At 44.2% G+C, this 23,743-nt stretch overlaps 1 protein-coding gene across 1 annotated transcript in view; it reads left to right on the top strand.

Annotated features, from left to right (window-relative positions):
• The window catches only part of DISP2 (dispatched RND transporter family member 2), a 104,163-nt gene that overhangs the window by 61,715 nt on the left and 18,705 nt on the right, over positions 1-23,743 (top strand). Inside the window, exons 4-5 of the mRNA XM_068253398.1 lie at positions 10,226-10,349; positions 22,128-22,243. Coding sequence (XP_068109499.1) covers positions 10,226-10,349; positions 22,128-22,243 — 240 coding nt within the window. The remainder of the gene's footprint in view (positions 1-10,225; positions 10,350-22,127; positions 22,244-23,743) is intronic.

The following is a 23,743-nucleotide window of genomic DNA, read 5'->3' as shown; positions in this document are numbered from 1 at the left end:
AAATTTTTTCCTCTTATTCCCACTGATCCCCTTAATATACCCTGGGAATTTGGTGTTCCTAAACTTTAAGCAGGCTTTGCTATTAACCGTTAAAGTCGGCGGGTTTTTAAATGTTTACATTTTTCCTTTGAAACTTTAACATCGATTTTCTCAAAAACTATAAGGTCTTTTTGAAAAAAAAATTTTTCCTCTTATTCCTCCTGATCTACTTAATATATTCTCCAAATTTGAGGCTCTTAGCATTTAAGGGGGCTTTGCTATTAACCCTTAAAGTCGGCGGCTTTTTTATATTATACGGAGCGTTACGGTTTAACGCGAAATTACGGTAGCGTTTAATGCGAAATTACGGCATGAACGAAACGCGAAATTACGCGTTGAAAATTACGCTTACGGTATTTTCAATTACGATTTTAATGGCAATTACGCTACTGTAATTTCGCATCGTAATCGCTAATTTCGCATGCGTAATTTTAGTAATGCGAAATTACGAAAATTTCAGCTCAACTCTAACTGTACACAACCGTGATTATACTTGTGCGTGTACACCGAACAACATCTCTCACAAAAGTAATCGGCACCAATAAAAGCTTTCACATTTTTAATACCATAATAATGTTTTTCATGATGTAAAACATACACAGTCTTCTCTTTAGGTGTCTGGCCTGTATGATAATACTGCCACTTGCCACAACCGTGATACAGCACTTTAATTGTGACATCTAAATAGTTCTCAAACAACATAACATCACTAAATGACACCATTTGATTCTCAGGTATTCCCAAATCTTTGTGCGTCTGACAGGCTTTTTCTAACAAAACATGATCAGCTACATCAACACCTATCAAAAGAGCATGAAGACTAGCAGCAAGACAAACATTAGAGCTGTAATTGTTGAAATCATACAGCCACTGCTTCTTACGTTTAATAATCTGACTGTATGTGATAGACTTCAAAATCCTTCTAGCACCACCACGCCGGTTCTTGATAACAGTAATCACAAGTTTGAGGGTGTTGCAGGCAACACACTCGGCGTTGCTCTGTAAAGCATTTGCAATGTTGTTCAGAAACGTTTCAGCGTTAAAATCATCTCTAGACTGTTTAGCTGACACAACAGGATCAAATGTGTCCCCACCATGCAACCTCAGCTGGACAAAATCACCAGGATCTACTTCAGTAACTATGCGTGACAGCAGCGTCTGAATAGCAGAATGTATAACATTAATCGATTCAACGAACGAGCGTATTCTATTAAGGTTCACAAACCTAAAGTGATCAATATACTCAAAACCGTTAAAACGTACTAGTTCCCGCTGCTGGTGAAAAACATGATCTAAATACACAGAACCATCATCAGATTGTCCAGAATCATTACACTGCCCACTGTCTGTGTCTGGGGTGTAGTTGTCTGTTATGGAACTGTCACGCTGTAGTGAACTATCAGCTGTTTCTCCCTGATCTGCGTCATGCTGTTGGTTGTCAGTTGTGACGGTCGTTTGTGGCGCTTGTTGTTGAATGGTATTTTGTGCAGATTGCGTTTGACTGTTTGGTGGGCCAGAAGTCGTGACCCGTTTGTTAAAACGTTGTTTTCTTTTTTCTCTAGAGCGCAGAGAACGCCTAGCTGAATATAACATTTTTATAGCCCGTTTTAAAGATCTAGATTTTATACGCTGAGTTGTTTTATTAATTGTTCTTAGGGTGTTGCAGCTAACACCACCACCCACCATGACTAGTCAATCATCAATCCCTAGATCCCTCTCAAATGCCACCACATTTTTGAATATTTTTTCACATTTTTCATCTTCTGCTATTACAGCCGCGTCATTTGAGGGGGATGGTAATGCAGCTTGTAAAGCGTAATTATTCCTAAGAATACATAGTAAATAATTAGCCATTCTATACAGTCTATGCTGCCTGCTACCCAAACGTGCCAGTGCTACTTGCGCTTTTCTCCCCCATATACCGTAGGCTACGAGTTGCGGCGGGTCTGCCGGACTATGTGTATGTGCTATTATAGAGGTTGGTGGTGTTGTCCCTATTTCTGTAGATTCATTTTCTGGACTTTGGTGATCGTGCATAGGTGTGTCAAACATGATACGCCTCTTTAAACTGTTTATATCAAGAGAGCATGTAGGTGTATCCTGAACAGCGCCTGAAGTATTGTTTGGTATTCTGCTGGTTGACTCACCACCATGCCTGAAATTCTGCGACGTTGGTATATCCTCGCAAATTGGTGATAAAGGTGTTTTTCTTATAGCCCCATTACGGGGTCTACGTGTTCCTGCTGGGGTCCTGGATAAAGGTGTTCTTCTTATAGACCCATTACGGTGTCTACGTGTTCCTGCTGGGATCCTGTCGGTTGATGTTGTGGGTTGAACAGCAGACTCTTGAATTACATTAAACCATCTCAATGAGCTAGTTGTCCTTTTTGCTGCGTATTAAAAATAAAACATAAGGAATTATAAACAACACAGTAAACACACAGCTTTATTTGCAATACACAGTTTTGTTTGTTGTTTTTTTCAAGCTATACACTACATTAAATAGGACAAGCTTTAAAAAAGCGCACTTACGGGCACCAGGGCATTTTTTGACCTTAGCAGGCGGCTGCGACGACGTAGTTAAGTCAATTGTGTCGGGGTCCGCGTTTTCCTCGTCAGGACGCTGTAAAAATGGAGCAGTTTCTTGTCTTTTGTGTATTCTTACGCTGTGATCAACAGCATCTGTCCGACTGTTAAAGCTGTTGAGAGCTTTTCTTTTACCTGTTCCTGAAAAATAAAGAAAAACAAAGTTTTATGTACAGACCATTTTCCCCAACATATATAAATCCACGTGATAAATTACAAATTACCACGTTGGCTAGACAAATGTACCCTGGTAAAACACGTTTCTTTTTAGAGGCTTTTGAAGATGCTACACAAGTGCCTTATGGCTATTTACTGGTAGATTTACGTTCGGATACTCCAGACGCGCTCCGCTTGAGAACGGGTCTGTTCCCTCCGGACCTACCGGCTGTGTATGTGTACAAAAATCAAAGCTCTAAAAAGTGATTTTCTCCATCTTACTTGTCATTCTTAAACGTGCATAGACATCTGTAAAGATGTCTAACAGGCTGAGGCGCAATTGGGCCATTTTAAAAGTTCTAGTGAAAGCAAAGCCGTCTGTCCGGAAATCAATTTTACGAAATGCCAGTAACGATTTGATTTCGGCTATTGGTGAGATCGCTCTCAACATTATAAAAGGGAAGATACCCCTGAAAGAACGGCAAAAGAAACTACTTAAAAGATGGCGAAAAGCTATAAAGAAACTGAGCAATAAAACGTTTCCCATTAAAACCAAGAAACGACTTGTGAATCAGTCTGGTGGGTTTATAGGCTCCCTCCTTGGGTTTGCCATCCCCTTAATAACGAGCCTGATTGCTAGCCGTGTTGGTGGCTCATGATGGATCATACTGAGAAAATGTTCTTGGTGTCCAAACAAGAACTTGACAAAATAAAGAGGCCATCTCCAACAGCACCCGACATACGTCAGACTGTTACACAGCGTCAAGATGCAGAAATTAGTGAAATTTTGCATAGGAATGACATGCCTGATGATGAGAAAATTAAGAGATACACTGCTGTGTTACAGAGATACTTAACGTTTGCCAGACAGACTGGAAAAGAAACAACTTCTTTAACTTTGATAACGCCATCCTCATCTGATCAGATGCAATTGACAAATGTTAATGGTAACAAACACGATGATATTGCTGAAATACTTAATCATGTTAATGAACGTTTTAAGAAAAATGCTGTTGTTAAATAGACTTGTTCAGGCTGATGATACAGTTACTTGGAATGCAAGAGGGGAATTTGTTTACAGAGTGTGAGAAAACGCGGAAAAGCCGCCGCGTGTGCCAAGAACGAGGCGGCTGATTCCACGTCCAAAGCGGCGGTTTGCACGCATGGACACGCGTCTGGTGGTATGGTGGAATGCGGAAGAGCCGCCGCATGTCCTGACAGCAAAGCGGCTGTTTGCATGCAACAGCATGTGCTTGGTGTGGCTGGGTCTGTTAGTGCACCTAGGCAGATGGAGAGCTATGCTCGCGCGGGCCTGAATTCAGGACCTTTATACCTGCAGAGGAAGTGTCAGCTGATCAGGAAGGTCAGCTGATTCCTGCAGGACTCATGATTGGCTGAATGGTTCGGGCGGGGCAGCAGAGTCTACAGAATGGCAGACCGAACCCAAATGGACGCACTGTATAGCCATGTTGAAGTCCTGACCACCGCGGTAAACCAACTTTCCGCGGCAGTTTTGAACCAACAGACCCAGATATGTCAGATATTTGGGGCTATTTCAGGACTTCAATCAGTGCGGTCTCCTCTTAGCACAGACATGCGTATGCCTGTACCTGAAAAATTTTCTGGCGACAGATCTGATTTTCGGAACTTTAGAAATAGAGTGTTATCATACTTTGAGTTAAGGCCTAATTCATCTGGAACCGAGGCACAGAGAATTACGTTCATTAAGACTCTATTGTCAGGGGATTCCCAGACCTGGGCATATGGTCTTCCTATTGGGCATCAGGCCCTGACCTCGGTCGATGAATTTTTTGAGGCTATGGCTATGATTTACGATGACCCAGACATCGCCTCGACTTCTGAACGGAAGCTCAGGCTTCTGCGTCAGGGCAAAGGTCTGGTGGAAAATTATGCTGCGGAGTTTAGGAGGTGGGCAGTCTCGGCTAGATGGGACGCATTCGCCCTCCTAGACTGTTTTTTGGCCGGATTGTCAGATAATATTCATGAGGTAATGATAGGCCATCCTGAGCCCGAATCATTGGATGAGGCAATCTCTTTGGCCATACAGATAGATCGCCGTTTGCGCCACCAGAGACAGATTCGTGGTAGAGTGGCCAGAAGGTCTATCTTACACGACTCTTCTCGGTCTCCCTCACCTCCAGGCGAACCTATGCAAATTGGGTACACAAGGTTGAATCTGGGGGAAAAGAGTCGCAGGAGCCCAAAGAAGAACGCTTTACATGATTCCACTAGGCCAGACAAAAGCTATCGCCTAGGATTAGTCAAAATCATAGGTGAGCAGGGTTCATCCCTGAACGATGGTCGGCTGATCCTTCCTTGTTCGGTTACGTGGGAAGGTCGGACCAAGTCCGCAGAAGCCATGGTGGACTCAGGTTCGTCAGCAAACCTCATCGACTACGATTTTGCCAAAAGTCTGGGGATACCGTTATCTGCACCCGACCGGCAGATTTCGGTCACTGCAGTGGACGACTCTCCATTGCGCAGTGCCCAGTTTCTTTCCCAAACCCCCCTACTGTCATGTTGTTTAGGGGCAGTGCATGAAGAGAGTTTACAGTTCCTGGTCCTGCCGATGAAAGGGTCTGCTGTTGTTCTCGGTATGCCCTGGTTGCAACTCCACTCTCCACTGTTTGACTGGGCTTCAGGACAGTTACTGAACTGGTCAGCTCATTGTCATGAGCACTGTTTAAAGAAGGGTGAGGTGGATAAAACCAGGATACAGGTCGCAGGAAAGGCAGGACAGTGTACAGTTATTTCTAATGGTTCCTGTTCCTCACGGTTTCCTCTCATGTATAAATCTGATAGCAAAAGCCCCAAAGCAGACACTTTAGACAGGGGTTTTTGGCCCAAAACCATTCTACCACCAAAAAAACAGGCTGACAAAAAATCATTTCCTGTGTCCCCGCCCGGGTCAGCGCTGCAGGTGGATTCCACTCCCTCCCTCCCTGGGTGGATTGATGGCCGGCCTGAGTATGAGATAAAAGGAAAATTCTCTAACTTACGTCCTGGAAAGCCAGGAAGGAGATGTCCGGAGTCCACTCCTCAGCGGGGGGGTACTGTGAGAAAACGCGGAAAAGCCGCCGCGTGTGCCAAGAACGAGGCGGCTGATTCCGCGTCCAAAGCGGCGGTTTGCACGCATGGACACGCGTCTGGTGGTATGGTGGAATGCGGAAGAGCCGCCGCATGTCCTGACAGCAAAGCGGCTGTTTGCATGCAACAGCATGTGCTTGGTGTGGCTGGGTCTGTTAGTGCACCTAGGCAGATGGAGAGCTATGCTCGCGCGGGCCTGAATTCAGGACCTTTATACCTGCAGAGGAAGTGTCAGCTGATCAGGAAGGTCAGCTGATTCCTGCAGGACTCATGATTGGCTGAATGGTTCGGGCGGGGCAGCAGAGTCCAGCAACTATATATTCTGCTGCTTGTCAGTTGCTGGTTGTCTGCCATTGCTAACACTTGCGTGAAGGCACTCAGACCTTAGCTAGACCCGACAGTGTGCCAGAACCGTCTGGAGCTGGGAATCCACACGGAGTCAGATTCTTGATAGCTTAAAGTACTAATTGTATGGTATTATTTGTTAGACCAGTTCCAGGGTGTTGAGATCAAGGCCCTCACACCCCAGACTAGGAATACTGTGTATCATTTATGTTATACTACAGACTAGTTCCAGGGTGTTGTGAATACGGACCTCACACCCAAGACTAGGGAACTGTATTATCATTTATGTTATGCTCCAGACTAGTTCCAGGGTGTTGTGAATACGGACCTCACACCCAAGACTAGGGAACTGTATTATCATTTATGTTATGCTCCAGACTAGTTCCAGGGTGTTGAGAATACGGACCTCACACCCAGACTAGGTTGTGTTATTACTGTGTTACGTTAGCCCAGTTCAGGGCAAAGCCTTACATATTAGCAGCAGGGCTTCCTGCTTTCCAGCCTTGGTCCCTCGCTCAGGGGTCCACAGGCTACAGGAATATCACCCACCGCTCAGGGGTGAATTCCTCGGGAGTATAGGCCGCCAGCTCCTCTGGTGGTCTTTACTCAGAGTTGTTACTGTTGCACCAAACACTTACACTCTCCCTGGTGTCTAGAGGTTAGACATATCTGATTATTGACGATTCCGCAGATCCTCAATAATCGGGTATATCTGTATTTTTGGGGATACTGCGGATCGCCAAGGATCAGATTCTCTCTCTGGTTGCTGACACTGATCGTAACACAGAGGTCATATTGTTCCTGGATCCAACATGGTTGATTTGGTTCACAGCGCTATGCAAAACCACGCCATGACAGCGAATAAAGCGCCTCCTGGTTGGAAAATATTTATGGATGCCATGGCTGAATTAAATGTACCGTCTACTGTGGTTGGTAATACAAGGACAAGAGACATGCTTGACCATCTAAAAGCACAATTGCCCGAGGAATCAACCGTTACACCTAGCACACCTCCTGTCAGTCGCCGAATGTTCTCTCCATCACCAGGACTAACACAGGGGACTTTGCTTCCTAAAAAAAGAACTCTTCCTTTGCTGCAAACACACTGGTTAACTCTCTAATTATTTTCATACAAGGACTTAAAAGGTTTGCCGGGAGCCGTAATCGAACCCGTGTCAGATACGTAACCGTTTACAACGAAAACGCCACCCATGGATTAGACCGCTAGGCTATTCCGACAAACCAAAAATAGTTTGTTGTTTTCTGATCATGTACGAAAATAAAACCTGTTTTTTTTCTGTTCAGTATATCATGCTCTGTAATAAAGTTATTTTATGTACATACAATGAAAACAATATTTTACATTGGTTTTTAATTCAGATACTGTTAATTTGTGTCTCTATGTATATACCAACGAAAATGATCTTTTACAGCGGTTTTAAATTCATCCGCTGTTAATTTGTATCTTTATAATGATTTATTAAAAAGCACATAAAACATGCTACCGCGTCCTTATTAATAAAAGCTTACACAATATTAAGTGCTATAAAACATAAAGGGATGCGTATCAAACAATGGGCCCGTATATATGGCATGGTCTGGGCTCATTAAGGCCCACGTATCAGGCAAAATGGTTTGCAACACAAAATGGACACTTTGGGCACTATAATGGGTTGAATCCGGCATCAGTGAGGGCAAAACGTCATGGGGAACCCCCTTAGACCTGAAGAGGGCATTGAAAAGGGGGGCGGAACATCTGTCACTAAACAGGATGTGGGCGGCTTGACGTCACATACCTATAGGGGCGTAGAAAAGGGTGGGGGAAAGGGGCGTGGTACCTGTCACTAAGCCGGATGTGGGCGGTTTGACGTCACATACCCATAGGGGCGGGGAAAGGGGCGTGGTACCTGTCACTTTACCGGAAGTGAGCGGTTTGATGTGACATATAGAACCTACACTACTGATTTATATGAAGACAGGATCTCGTGTCTGCTTTTGGGAGGCAAGCCCACCACTTTCTACAAGCAATTTTTAAATTGTTTTTTTACTTTTATCCTGCTGGTGCCTCTGTTCTACATACAAATACTCTGTGTCCACTCCTGGTGGAGGGGAGTGCTACCCCCTTTCTTATTTCTTTACTACAGAGAGCGACTTCTTAATCCTGAGTGAGGACAGGTCTAATCTCCTCACCTGCCTATTGAGTGGTTGCCTGAATGGTAACCCATGTTTGTGAGTATAAATTCTCTCACTAAACCACTTACCAATTGTCTTTAACATACTACACCATATTGGGCTCTCGTTTTTTTCTATTTCTATTTTATATAGATTTTAGACTTCTTAAACTTCTAACTCTAAAACAACTTCTAAAAGAATCTAAAGCAATTTGTTTTAACCTCTTCACACAAACTGGACATATGTACACACCCAGTTTGTGCATATGTGTGGCAAATAGGACGTACATGCGCATCCTGTCATTTAGTGGTAACTTCCAGGAGAGTATTTAGCCCCATCTAGTGGACAAAAAGTATAATTAAAATAAAAAAAAACCCTTATTAACACTCTACCCAACGTTTGTAATAGTCACTTAAAAAAGTGACAATTACAAAAAATAACAATATAAATAGTAACCTTAGGGTCTGAGCTTTTTAAATATATATGTAAAGAGGGAATACTACTGTTATTTTAGCAACTACGGACTTGTCATTATTGATGGGTCCAAAAAAAACACATGACAATGAAAATACACCTTTATATCCAATTAATGTACTGTCACCGTACATTGTACTAGGAACATAATTTAAATGTTGTAATTACAGGGAAAAATGTGCAAATAAAATGTGTGGGTTTTATTTACAGTAGCATTGTTAATTTGAAAACTATAGGAGGTGGAATTGGAGAAATAGCGTATTTCTTATTTATTTCCCTGTTTTTTCCTGCAAAATGCATAGAAGATAAAGTAATGACTGTAAACAAGCATCGCCCACAAAATGCCTAATTTGTATAACCTCCCCCCCCAAAAAAAATATAGATCATTTAGGTATGATAAGTAGTAATAAAGTTATCGCCAAATGAATGGGAGAAGCGCTGGCAGGGAAAAAAGGCTCTTGGTGGTAAGGGTTAAGTAGCCTGTGGCGTGAAGTAGTTAATGATCTATTCAATTTAATTTGCTGTAAATTTTCCTATTTGCCTATCTAATAATTATGATTGCATTTTATCATAAAAGATAGCAAGTCAATTTGATTTACAATACAGTTGTTTCAAAACATTTTATTAGGTGGGAATGCATATTACAATAGAGATATATCTGCACAGCATTTTACTGGCCACAATTTATATTGAATGAGCACTTTGTTGTAGAGTGAACTTTAGTGTAACACAAATGCCGTAATTACAAGTGCTCCAAAAAAAGTGTTTAACAAAAAGAACTAAAATTCTATGAAAACAACATTTGTGCCAAATAGCATACATACAGTATATTAATTACATTTCTTGTACCTTCTAATTGTGTCTTCTTTCCAGAAATCATATCCCAACTTTCTTCCCCAGACTTCAAATTTAAATACGGTAATGATAATTATCGTGCCAGGTTGTAGGCATAATTTCTATCCCATTATTCCCATCTTTTGTAAAATTACTACTAAGGTTGATGAACATTCGCTCCTATTCAAAACTAGTATTAAATGTCTAAAGGATTTCAAGTTATGGTGTTTTGGAATCATTCCAGTGCTTTGAGATCAGAATTTTTGTTGCCAATATGATATTAGCGATCACATGTCCATGTGGTTCTACAATCAGGTTGAGGTTTAAATTGAAAAGTTGTTTTATAAATCTGAAAGTGCCAGAAGGCAATCACAGTTTAAGTGTGTGGCCAGCTTTAGGCTTCCTTTAAATTGGTCTTTTTAACAAATATAACTTTTTAGTTTGCCCAATACCGTACTGGTCTACATTAGGACACAACTGACTCCATATTGTTACTTTGATTTTTTTACAGTTATTCTCAGATGATAACTGACTGGCCTCTGCCTATAGTGGCGATATGTTCGCTTGTCATGTTGGTATGCACCCTGGCAGGGATGCTGGTTGGACAGATGCCAGATTTTTCCGACCCTCTGATGGTGAGTTTTTCTCCTATAACAGTTACAGATACATCTACATCTTCTCATTATCCAGGAAAAATACAGTGTAGACCTAAACCCATGTCAAAAACAATTGAGGTAAAGCAAACTTATGAAACCATTATACATTATTGCGCTGTGTTGCAATTTATATACGCATATGGAGTGAGACTCCAGTCATAAAATTGTCCCCACCCCTAATCCCCTCAATAAAGCCATCTTGACCTGTGTAACATTGGTAACTGGATTAGTGGGCACCAGTCTTCAATTCTAAAGGTGTCCATACCCTGGCGTTCTATTGATTGCGCCAGGGTGGCTGCGCAGCAGTATTTTTTGAATTTATTTTTTTAAATCATGTAGCTAGCCTAGCGCTAGCTACATAATTCCCCCCTCCCTGCGGCATCCCTCCCACCCCTCGGATCGCCGCCGGCGATCAAGCCCATCCGGAAATCCCATTCTGAACGGGATTTCCTTTAGGGCCTCCCCCGTCGTCATGGCGACGAACGGAATGACGTCTTCGACGTCGTGACGTCACAGGGAGTCCCGATCCACCCCTCAGCGCTGCCTGGCACTGATTGGCCAGGCTGCGCGTGGGGTCTCGGGGGGGGGGGCTGTTACATGGCGGTAGCGGCGCATCAGCGGCGAGCAGCGGCGATCGTCCCCAACATGCAGCTAGCAAAGTGCTAGCTGCGTGGTTTAATAAAAAAAGTACGAAAATCGGCCCACCTGAGTGGTGCCCTGCGGCGGTTATGGACGAGCTGAGCTCGTCCATACCGCCAAAGAGGTTAACGGTACAATTTTTCCTTCAGATTCGATCTTTCAATGCACCTCTTATGATTGGATTGTATAAAAACTGCAGTTTCTGGCACAAATCGATGTGATATGATTCTTTGGACAGTCGGAAAAGGAAAAATGATTGATCCGAAAGTTGGATTTTATGATCGAATCAGAATGTAAAACCTTCTGAAATTGTTCCGTTAATGGGAACAATCGATAATTGCCTTCAGATTAGTAACGATAGTTCAAATTGCGTCAAAAGATTGTATATGATGAAAAAATTGTACCACTTTAATAGAGATTTAAAGACCTTAATAGAGATTTTAGAGAGAGGAAGTAAACCTGTAACCCAGTGCCTAACGTGTGGAAATAATTTGGGCTTGTTGCCAATAGCAACAATTCATATTCCTTATTTAATTTGCAAATCAAGACTATAAAATATTAACTGGAAGCAGTACAAAGGCGAACCAACAGACATTTTCACACACACTGTGTGGACAGACTCAGAGGGGACAGGCTTCTTGCACCTCTTTACACCAATCAAAGATTTCAATGATTTGTTGTTAAACTTACAGGATGCAAAAACGTAAACAGACAGTGGGAAACAATTAATATCACTCATTGGACCTGATTCATTCAATCATATTTTCACCTGAGTTTCCTCACAGGAGTTGTGTTCTTATTTTATTTACAAGACACATTTGTAGCAGTGAAAAGTGCTAAAAAGTAGTTAAGTAATGTAATATCTGTAACTTACCGGTAATTAATTTGGGATAACCGTTTCTATGCACTTTTTGCTTGATGGAAACTAAAAATGTATTTTATTGATAAAGTTTGAAAATGTCTCCTGTGAGAAAGTCAGTAGAAATGTTAAATGAATCAGGGCCATTATATCTATGCATTGATTTAACCACTTGAGGACCGCCCCCAGCCGATGGGCGGCGGCAAAGTCCGGGCCCAAACGACCGCAATACGCCCATCGGCGGGGGCGGCTGCGGGAGTGGCTATGCGGCGATCGCGTCATTCGTGACGCGATCAGCCGCCGGGGACTCGCTCCGCCCACCGCTCGTAGTAACCCGCCGGCCGTTCGGAAGCGCCGGCGGGTTACTAGCACCCGGATCGCCGCTGCACATATGTATAATAGGCTTTGTAATGTATACAAAGCCTATTATACTGGCTGCCTCCTGCCCTGGTGGTCCCAGTGTCCGAGGGACCACCAGGGCAGGCTGCAGCCACCCTAGTCTGCATCCAAGCACACTGATTTCCCCCCCCCCCCTGCTCCCTGATCGCCCAGAGCACCCCTCAGACCCCCCCCTGCCCACCCCCCAGACCACTTTTTGCACCCAGTCACCCCCCTAATCACCCATCAATCACTCCCTGTCACTATCTGTCAACGCTATTTTTTTTTATCCCCCCCCCTGCCCACTGCCCCCTCCTGATCACCCCCCCACTCCTCAGATTCTCCCCAGACCCCCCCCCAGACTCCCCCCCCCCGTGTACTGTATGCATCTATCCCCCCTGATCACCTGTCAATCACCTGTCAATCACCTGTCAATCACCCGTCAATCACCCGTCAATCACCCGTCAATCACCCCCTGTCACTGCTACCCATCAATCAGCCCCTAACCTGCCCCTTACGGGCAATCTGATCACCCACCCACACCAATAGATCGCCCGCAGATCCGACATCAGATCATCTTTCAAGTGCAGTGTTTACATCTCTTCTCTCCTCTAAACACCCACTAATTACCCATCAATCACCCCCTATCACCACCTGTCACTGTTACCCATCAGATTAGACCCTAATCTACCCCTTGCGGGCACCCAATCACCCGCCCACACGCCCAGATTGCCCTCAGACCCCCCCTTATCAATTCGCCAGTGCAATATTTACATCTGTTATTCCCTGTAATAACCCACTGATCACCTGTCAATCACCTATCAATCACCCCCTGTCACTGCCACCCATCAATCACCCCCTGTCACTGCCACCCATCAATCACCCCCTGTCACTGCCACCAATCAATCAGCCCCTAACCTGCCCCTTGCGGGCAATCTGATCACCCACCCACACCAATAGATCGCCCGCAGATCCGACATCAGATCACCTCCCAAGTGCAGTGTATACATCTCTTCTCTCCTCTAAACACCCACTAATTACCCATCAATCACCCCCTATCACCACCTGTCACTGTTACCCATCAGATTAGACCCTAATCTGCCCCTTGCGGGCACCCAATCACCCGCCCACACGCTCAGATTGCCCTCAGACCCCCCCTTATCAATTCGCCAGTGCAATATTTACATCTGTTATTCCCTGTAATAACCCACTGATCACCTGTCAATCACCTATCAATCACCCCCTGTCACTGCCACCCATCAATCACCCCCTGTCACTGCCACCCATCAATCACCCCCTGTCACTGCCACCAATCAATCAGCCCCTAACCTGCCCCTTGCGGGCAATCTGATCACCCACCCACACCAATAGATCGCCCGCAGATCCGACATCAGATCACCTCCCAAGTGCAGTGTATACATCTCTTCTCTCCTCTAAACACCCACTAATTACCCATCAATCACCCCCATCACCACCTGTCACTGTTACCCATCAGATTAGACCCTAATCTGCCCCTTGCGGGCACCCAATCACCCACCCACACGCTCAGATTGCCCTCAGACCCCCCCTTATCAATTCGCCAGTGCAATATTTACATCTGTTATTCCCTGTAATAACCCACTGATCACCTGTCAATCACCTATCAATCACCCCCTGTCACTGCCACCCATCAATCACCCCCTGTCACTGCCACCCATCAATCAGCCCCTAACCTGCCCCTTGCGGGCAATCTGATCACCCACCCACACCAATAGATCGCCCGCAGATCCGACATCAGATCACCTCCCAAGTGCAGTGTATACATCTCTTCTCTCCTCTAAACACCCACTAATTACCCATCAATTACCCCCTATCACCACCTGTCACTGTTACCCATCAGATTAGACCCTAATCTGCCCCTTGCGGGCACCCAATCACCCGCCCACACGCTCAGATTGCCCTCAGACCCCCCCTTATCAATTCGCCAGTGCAATATTTACATCTGTTATTCCCTGTAATAACCCACTGATCACCTGTCAATCACCTATCAATCACCCCCTGTCACTGCCACCCATCAATCACCCCCTGTCACTGCCACCCATCAATCAGCCCCTAACCTGCCCCTTGCGAGCAATCTGATCACCCACCCACACCAATAGATCGCCCGCAGATCCGACATCAGATCACCTCCCAAGTGCAGTGTTTACATCTCTTCTCTCCTCTAAACACCCACTAATTACCCATCAATCACCCCCTATCACCACCTGTCATGGTTACCCATCAGATTAGACCCTAATCTGCCCCTTGCGGGAACCCAATCACCCGCCCACACCTCAGAACATCCTCAGACCCCAGCCCTGATCACCTTGCTAGTGCATTGCTTGCATCTATTTCCCCCCTCTAATCACACCTTGAGACACCCATCAATCACCTCCTGTCACCCCCTAGCACACCTACCCATCAGATCAGGCCCTAATTTGCCCTGTGTGGGCTCCTGATCACTCGGCCAAACCCTCAGATCCCCCTCAGACCCCCTTCCGATCACCTCCCCAGTGCATTGATTGCATCTATTTTCCCCTCTAACCGCCCCCTGAGACACCCATCAATCACCTTCTTTCACCCCCCTAGCACCCCTATCCATCAGATCAGGCCCAAAACATCCTGTCATCTAAGAGGCCACCCTGCTTATGACCGGTTCCACAAAATGTGCCCCCTCATAGACCACCTGTCATCAAAATTTGCAGATGCTTATACCCCTGAACAGTCATTTTGAGAAATTTGGTTTCCAGACTACTCACAGTTTTGGGCCCGTAAAATGCCAGGGCAGTATAGGAACCCCACAAGTGACCCCATTTTAGAAAGAAGACACCCCAAGGTATTCTGTTAGGTGTATGATGAGTTCATAGAAGATTTTATTTTTTGTCAAAAGTTAGCGGAAATTGGATTTTTATTGTTTTTTTCACAAAGTGTCATTTTTCACTAACTCGTGACAAAAAATAAAATCTTCTATGAACTCACCATACCCCTAACGGAATACCTTGGGGTGTCTTCTTTCTAAAATGGGGTCACTTGTGGGGTTCCTATACTGCCCTGGCATTTTAGGGGCCCTAAACCGTGAGGAGTAGTCTAGAAAACAAATGCCTCAAAATGACCTGTGAATAGGACGTTTGGCCCCTTAGCGCACCTAGGCTGCAAAAAAGTGTCACACATGTGGTATCGCCATACTCAGGAGAAGTAGTATAATGTGTTTTGTGGTGTATTTTTACACATACCCATGCTGGGTGGGAGAAATCTCTCTGTAAATGGACAATTGTGTGTAAAAAAAAATCAAAAATGTGTCATTTACAGAGATATTTCTCCCACCCAGCATGGTTATATGTAAAAATACACCACAAAACACATTATACTACTTCTTCTGAGTATGGCGATACCACATGTGTGACACTTTTTTGCACCCTAACTGTGCTAAGGGGCCCAAAGTCCAATGAGTACCTTTAGGATTTCACAGGTCATTTTGAGACATTTGGGTTCAAGACTACTCCTCACGGTTTAGGGCCCCTAAAATGCCAGGGCAGTATAGGAACCCCACAAGTGACCCCATTTTAGAAAGAAGACACCCCAAGGTATTCTGTTAGGTGTATGATGAGTTCATAGAAGATTTTATTTTTTGTCACAAGTTAGCGGAAATTGATATGTATTGTTTTTTTTTCACAAAGTGTCATTTTCCGCTAACTTGTGACAAAAAAAAAAATCTTCTATGAACTCACCATACTCCTAACAGAATACCTTGGGGTGTCTTCTTTCTAAAATGGGGTCACTTGTGGGGTTCCTATACTGCCCTGGCATTTTAGGGGCCCTAAACCGTGACAGTAGTCTAGAATCCAAATGCCTCAAAATGACCTGTGAATAGGACGTTAGGCCCCTTAGCGCACCTAGGTTGCAAAAAAGTGTCACACATGTGGTATCGCCGTACTCAGAAGAAGTAGTATTTTGTGTTTTGGGGTGTATTTTTACACATACCCATGCTGGGTGGGAGAAATCTCTCTGTAAATGGACAATTGTGTGTAAAAAAAATCAAACAATTGTCATTTACAGAGATATTTCTCCCACCCAGCATGGGTATGTGTAAAAATACACCCCAAAACACATTATACTACTTCTCCTGAGTACGGCGGTACCACATGTGTGGCACTTTTTTGCACCCTAAGTGCGCTAAGAGGCCCAAAGTCCAATGAGTACCTTTAGGATTTCACAGGTCATTTTGCGACATTTGGTTTCAAGACTACTCCTCACGGTTTAGGGCCCCTAAAATGCCAGGGCAGTATAGGAACACCACAAATGACCCCATTTTAGAAAGAAGACACCCCAAGGTATTCCGTTAGGAGTATGGTGAGTTCATAGAAGATTTTATTTTTTGTCACAAGTTAGCGGAAAATGACACTTTGTGAAAAAAAACAATTAAAATCAATTTCCGCTAACTTGTGACAAAAAAAAAAAATCTTCTATGAACTCACCATCCTCCTAACGGAATACCTTGGGGTGTCTTCTTTCTAAAATGGGGTAATTTGTGGGGTTCCTATACTGTCCTGGCATTTTAGGGGCCCTAAACCGTGAGGAGTAGTCTTGAAACGAAATTTCTCAAAATGACCTGTGAAATCCTAAAGGTACTCATTGAACTTTGGGCCCCTTAGCGCAGTTAGGGTGCAAAAAAGTGCCACACATGTGGTATCACCGTAGTCAGGAGAAGTAGTATAATGTGTTTTGGGGTGTATTTTTCCACATACCCATGCTGAGTGGGAGAAATATCTCTATAAATAGACAATTGTGTGTAAAAAAAATAAAACAATTGTCATTTACGGAGATATTTCTCCCACCCAGCATGGGTATGTGTAAAAATACACCCCAAAACACATTATACTACTTCTCCTGAGTACGGCAATACCACATGTGTGGCACTTTTTTGCAGCCTAACTGCGCTAAGGGGCCAAAAGTCCAATGAGCATCTTTAGGCTTTACAGGGGTGCTTACAATTAGGCACCCCCCAAAATGCCAGGACAGTGAACACACCCCACAAATGACCCCATTTTGGAAAGTAGACACTTCAAGGTATTCAGAGAGGAGCATAGTGAGTCCGTGGCAGATTTCATTTTTTTTTGTCGCAAGTTAGAAGAAATGGAAACTTTTTTTTTTCTTTTTTTTTTGTCAGAAAGTGTCATTTTCCGCTAACTTGTGACAAAAAATAAAATCTTCTATGAACTCACCATGCCTCTCACTGAATACTTTGGGATGTCTTCTTTCCAAAATGGGGTCATTTGGGGGGTATTTGTACTATCCTGGATTTTAGCCCCTCATGAAACCTGACAGGTGCGCAGAAAAGTCAGAGATGCTTGAAAATGGGAAAATTCACTTTTGGCACCATAGTTTGTAAACGCTATAACTTTTACCCAATCCAATAAATATACACTGAATGGTTTTTTTTTTATCAAAGACATGTAGCAGAATAACTTTCGCGCTCAAATGTATAGGAAATTTTACTTTATTTGAAAAATGTCAGCACAGCAAGTTAAAAAAGTCATTTTTTTGTCAAAATTCATGTCTTTTTTGATGAATATAATAAAAACTAAAACTCGCAGCAGCAATCAAATAGCAGCAAAAGAAAGCTGTATTAGTGACAAGAAAAGGAGGTAAAATTCCTCTAGGTGGTAGGTTGTATGACCGAGCAATAAACCGTGAAAGCTGCAGTGGTCTGAATGGAGAAAAAGGCTCTGGTCCTTAAGGGGCGAAAAGACTGTGGTCCTTAAGTGGTTAAAGGGTGGGTGAAGTACCATATGACACGATGAGATAAACATGTGTATATAAAATCCTAATCCTGCTCACAACTAGGCTGAGTTAGTTTTTTTCTTTTTTCTCACTCTAAGGGATAAGAATCCAGGGCTATAAATCACAGTACCTCTGCAGTGAGCTCGGTAGAGTTCTTTACAATTTTAATAAACTGAACTGATAAAACTTTGGTTGGTTAAAAAAAACTTCTTTGTGCCGTCAATGAATTAAAATAGATCAAACACATTAAAAAAACCTCATAATTTACCTGAGACAGTAAAAACCTTTCAACATGCATTACAAAAAAGTTGAATCAATTTCTCCATTTCTCAGTCCATCCTAAACACTGGCATGCATACGGCCATTGAGGCGTGGAATCGGACAGCCCTTTAGGCTACTTACACACTAAGACGTTGCGTTTTAGGGGATGTTATGGTCGCATAACGTTCCCCTATTGCAACGCATGGTGGTGCGGGAGAGGACGTTAGAGTGAGCCGCGTTAGGCGGCTCTATCCACATAAGGTCTCCCAGAGTGGCGCTGATTGGCCGGCGGGACCAAGTGATGCGGAGCGAGACACTCCGCATCACGTGGTCCCGCCGGCCAATCAGCGGCCGCCAGTGCAGTGCATATTAAGTAGCCATGTGCGCTACTGTCGCGGCATCTCCCTGCCTCCTCTCCGCCCCCCACTGAGCATGTGTAAACAGTCTAACGTAGAACGCACAGCATGCTGCACTTTCACTACAACGTGCAGTGTTGCATGTAACGCAATGTGGGCTGTGTGAACAGCCCACTTGTGTTACATTGCTGTGCGTTGGGGGAGCGTTAGAGGCTGCACTAACGTGCACCTGTAATGTCCCACTGTGAAAGCAGCCTGAGGATCACTTTGAAATAATTTTGTTTTTTGTGCAGCCAAATTAAAAACTTTACTGGTACTGCTGTATTTAGTATTGAGTAAAGCACAGTTCAAAATGGACAGGATTAGTAATGGAAGAGTATAAGTGCTGGGTGGCTGTGTCAGTTCAGAGAAGGTTAGAAGTGCAGAGTGGCTGTGCCAGCACATAGACGATTATAAGTGCAGGGTGGCTATGCCAGTTCAGAGAAAGGAATAAATGCAGGGTGGTTGTGTAAGTACACATAAGAGTTTAAGTGCAGGGTGGTTGTATTAGTTCAAAGAAAAGTATGTGTGCAGAGTGGCTGTGCCAGTTCAGAGAAGCATATGAGTGCAAAGTGGCTGTGCCAGTTCAGAGAAGAGTAAAAGTGCAAAGTGGCTGTGCCAGTTCAGAGAAGAGTATAAGTGCAGAATGGCTGTGCCTGTTCAGAGAAGAGTATGTATGAGTGCAGAGTGGCTGTGCCAATACGGAGAAGAGTATAAGTGCAGAGTGGCTCTGCCAGTTCAGAGAAGCATATGAGTGCAGAGTGGCTGTGCCAGTTCAGAGAAGAATATGAGTGAGCCGAGTGGCTGTGTCAGTTCAGAGAAGAGTATGAGTGCAGAGTGGCTTTGCCAGTTCAAAGAAGAGTATGAGTTCAGAGTGGGTGTGGCAATACGGAGAAGAGTATGAGTGCAGAGTGGCTGTGCCAGTTCAGAGAAGCATATGAGTGCAGAGTGGCTGTGCCAGTTCAGAGAAGAGTATAAGTGCAGAGTGGCTGTGCCAGTTCAGAGAAGAGTATGAGTGCAGAGTGGCTGTGCCAATTCAGAGAAGAGTAGGAGTGCAGAGTGGCTGTGGAAATACAGAGAAGAGTATGAGTGCAGAGTGGCTGTGCCAGTTCAGAGAAGCATATGAGTGCAGAGTGGCTGTGCCAGTTCAGAGAAGAGTATAAGTGCAGAGTGGCTGTGCAAATACAGGGAGGAGTATGAGTACAGAGTGGCTGTGCCAGTTCAGAGAAAAATATGAGTGCAGAGTGGCTGTGCCAGTTCAGGGAAGAGTATAAGTGCAGAGTGGCTGTGGCAATACAGAGAAGAGTACGAGTGCAGAGTGGCTGTGGCAAAACAGAGAAGAGTATGAGTGCAGAGTGGCTTTGCCAGTTCAGAGAAGAGTATGAGTGCAGAGTGGCTGTGGCAATACGGAGAAGAGTATGAGTGCAGAGTGGCTTTGCCAGTTCAGAGAAGAGTATGAGTGCAGAGTGGCTGTGGCAATACGGAGAAGAGTATGAGTGCAGAGTGGCTTTGCCAGAGTGTAGAGTGGCTGTGGAAGTTTACAGAACAGTAAAAAGGCACAGTGGCCGTGCCAGCACACAGAAGAGTATAATAAGTGCACAGTGTCCGTGCCAGCACACAGAAGAGTATAAGTGCACAGTGTCCGTGCCAGCACACAGAAGAGTATAATAAGTGCACAGTGTCCGTGCCAGCACACAGAAGAGTATAAGTGCACAGTGTCCGTGCCAGCACACAGAAGAGTATAAGTGCACAGTGTCCGTGCCAGCACACAGAAGAGTATAAGTGCACAGTGTCCGTGCCAGCACACAGAAGAGTATAAGTGCACAGTGGCCGTGCCAGCACACAGAAGAGTATAAGTGCACAGTGGCTGTGCCAGCACACAGAAGAGTATAAGTGCACAGTGTCCGTGCCAGCACACAGAAGAGTATAAGTGCACAGTGGCCGTGCCAGCACACAGAAGAGTATAAGTGCACAGTGGCCGTGCCAGCACACAGAAGAGTATAAGTGCACAGTGTCCGTGCCAGCACACAGAAGAGTATAAGTGCACAGTGTCCGTGCCAGCACACAGAAGAGTATAAGTGCAGAGTGGCTGTGCCAATACAGAGAAGAGTATGAGTGCATCAACAATCAGTATATGTTAATGATATGCTGATATTACCCACAACAAGCAGCTAATAACAATGATTAGGGATGGCCAGTGAGATGTTTATAATACTGAGCTGAAGCAAATATTAGCAAATATATGCAGCATAGAAATGGACCAATCAAATGCTGTGGCTGCATTAAAAAGAAATACTTATGTTAAAGGACCACTATTGCAAAAAAAGTAGGTAGGTAAAATCTGACAGAACCAACAGGCTTTGGGCCAGTCCATCACCTTAAAGGAATACTATCGATTCACATCTTTTTTTCAATTGACACAGGAATTGTTTGGGAAGTGCTGCTAAGTACTGGTGTATACATTTTAGTAGCAACTTCTTTGTTTACTGTTAGCAAAATACATTCAAAGTTTACTGACACCAAAACTGACGGCTGACTGAGCCATGAGGAGAGGGGAAATTCCCCTCACACTTGATCAGTTAACTCTATGTGTAGCTCTGTGTGTGACAGAGAGAGACAGGACACAGGAGCAGCAGCTGTTGGGAGCTCTGTTTCTGACTGAAGTGTCTGAAGAGAGCAGAGGAAATGTAACTAATTGTCACAGCTTTTTCATATTGTTTGTGCTTTCAAAGTTTGATATGTTTGATATTTGCCTTCTGTAGTCTGATATGCAGCTCTGGCAGTACATTGATGCAGACACCCCTTCTGCAATTGATTTGTCCCAATATAGCTAAATCCTACCCTCAATAAATTACAGCTTTTGCCTCTGATATTTAACATGAAAAGTAGGAAAATGTTTACACAGCTACTTAGACATTATTTGTACATTGTCATTTTAGAACACTTGGGGATCGATAGTATTCCTTTAACTGACTACTTTTTTCGCAATAGTGGTCCTTTAAAGTCTCTCCTTTTCTCCACAATGATCTTCTCCTTCACCACATTTGATTTAGAGGCACCAAAGCAGAAAAAGAAAAAATCAGAAAACAGAGTCATGCAGGAATAGAGTGGACATTCATACAAATATTTGTGCATAAAAATATTAGTATACAATCAAAACATTTTTAATAAAAATAATAATAAAATACAGAATGTCAGCTTAGCCATATGAAAAGCAATACTGTACAGCTGTGATTAGTGATACACTATAAATTATACAATGGCATCAAAGCAAGAAGACAAGACATACAGCAAAACACAAGAACATTACTAAAAGATGATCTAAATATAGCCACTTGCCAGACGGTTTTAGTAAATGTCATTATGGTAATCGTTTCTATTTCTGCCCTTTCTGTGGAAGTTGATGTTTGGTTCTGTCTGCCGTAGGGATTTGAATCAAGGGATACTGATATGGGGAAGAATTTAATGACCTGGAAAAATATGCAAAGCAACACAGGCTACAGGAAGGCATTATCTGTCTATCCACACGGTGAGAAGAACAGGTATGACAGTTTTATTGTTACCGCACCATCTGCCTGCCAAATAGTCCACACAGTTTATGAGCTGCAATCTATAACCAGCAGACAGGCTGAGAAGGGACAGCAGCACAGCAGTAGAGGTGACAAAGGGTGTCACTTTCTGGACCATAAACGTCAAATTCCACTTTTGTTTAATAAAATCTGCTTTAAACTTATAACAGTTCTGCACGAGTGTATTTTGTATCTCAGGTCCAGCTCAGCCAGAGGGCTGACAGGAGGAGGGTTCACCGTTAGCCACCCCTGCCCGTTGTGCAGCATTTTGGGTGGCTAGAGATGGTGGCATGGTGCGTCCACGGTGGCCCTAGGCTGGATTTACACAATTTGTGTCCCTAGGGCAGATTTTATTGTTGCCCCCCCTTTTCACATGCAGCAGTGCCCAGTGGCGTACTAATGGGCAATACTGCTGCAATCATCAAGCAGAGCCATCAAGGAGAGTCTGCATTGCTGATTGAGGTACCTCCACCCCACCTATGCCTTAGAACCTGCTCACCTTCACCTAACACCAAATGGCGCCCCCACATTTGCTGGCCTAACACTAACCTAGCCCCATACCTGCACCCACCACCTCTGCCCATACCTACACCTAGCACTGACCCCCACCACCTATGCCTAACACTAACCCCCACCACATACACTTAACACTAACCTCCCTTATACCTACGCCTAACATTACCCCCCCCCCCACACACCTTACTTACACACCTAACACTAACAACCCCTATACCTACATCCAACACTATCCTCTCTCACCTATGCCTAACAATAGCACCCTCCCCCCCACACACACATACACCCACCTACCAAGGCCTAACCAGAGCATGCCACACTGACTCGGGGGGGGGGGGGGAATCATTTAATACCCTTTCAAACGGCCTAGGTATGCCACTGGAGCCCTCCTCCATGTGTACCATCCATGTAAAGCAGCACCTCTCATTCATGTACAGCTCACTTGGGCAGCAAATCCCCTCTTCCCTATGTTGCTCCCCATTTGCAGCCTTCTATTACATATGGAGAGCAGCTCCCCTTCCATACCCAGCTGCCCCTTAGGCTGGAGCCACCAAGGCCCAGGCCTTTGTGGCCTTTACAGAAATCCATCCCTTAGCCTGCACCAAATCAGCTGTCACTGGGCATCTGCCTGTCAGATGTTATATGTAGTAGGGTCAATCTACATGGCAACCACTCTGCTGATCTCAGCCTGGCAGCATCTACCCTATACTAAACCCGCACAATATTAGTAAGTTAGAGTGCAACTTCCAGCAAAAATGTACTTTTACCTTTAAAATGAGGATATTATCCATATTATAAACACAGAAACCTTACATCTAGGACCACTGTGGTTTTGTAAAGTTACATGTTAATTATAATAAAGAAACTGCTTGTCAGTGATATTTTTTCTAGGGCCATTAACTCATTGCTGACCATGCAGCTCTGGTTCCTTAAAGGAATCATCCGCCAATTGACATG

The sequence above is a fragment of the Hyperolius riggenbachi genome, chromosome 9 (genome assembly GCF_040937935.1).
Source record: "Hyperolius riggenbachi isolate aHypRig1 chromosome 9, aHypRig1.pri, whole genome shotgun sequence".
Classification (NCBI taxonomy): domain Eukaryota; kingdom Metazoa; phylum Chordata; class Amphibia; order Anura; family Hyperoliidae; genus Hyperolius; species Hyperolius riggenbachi.
This window is presented reverse-complemented; position numbering and strand designations above follow the sequence as displayed.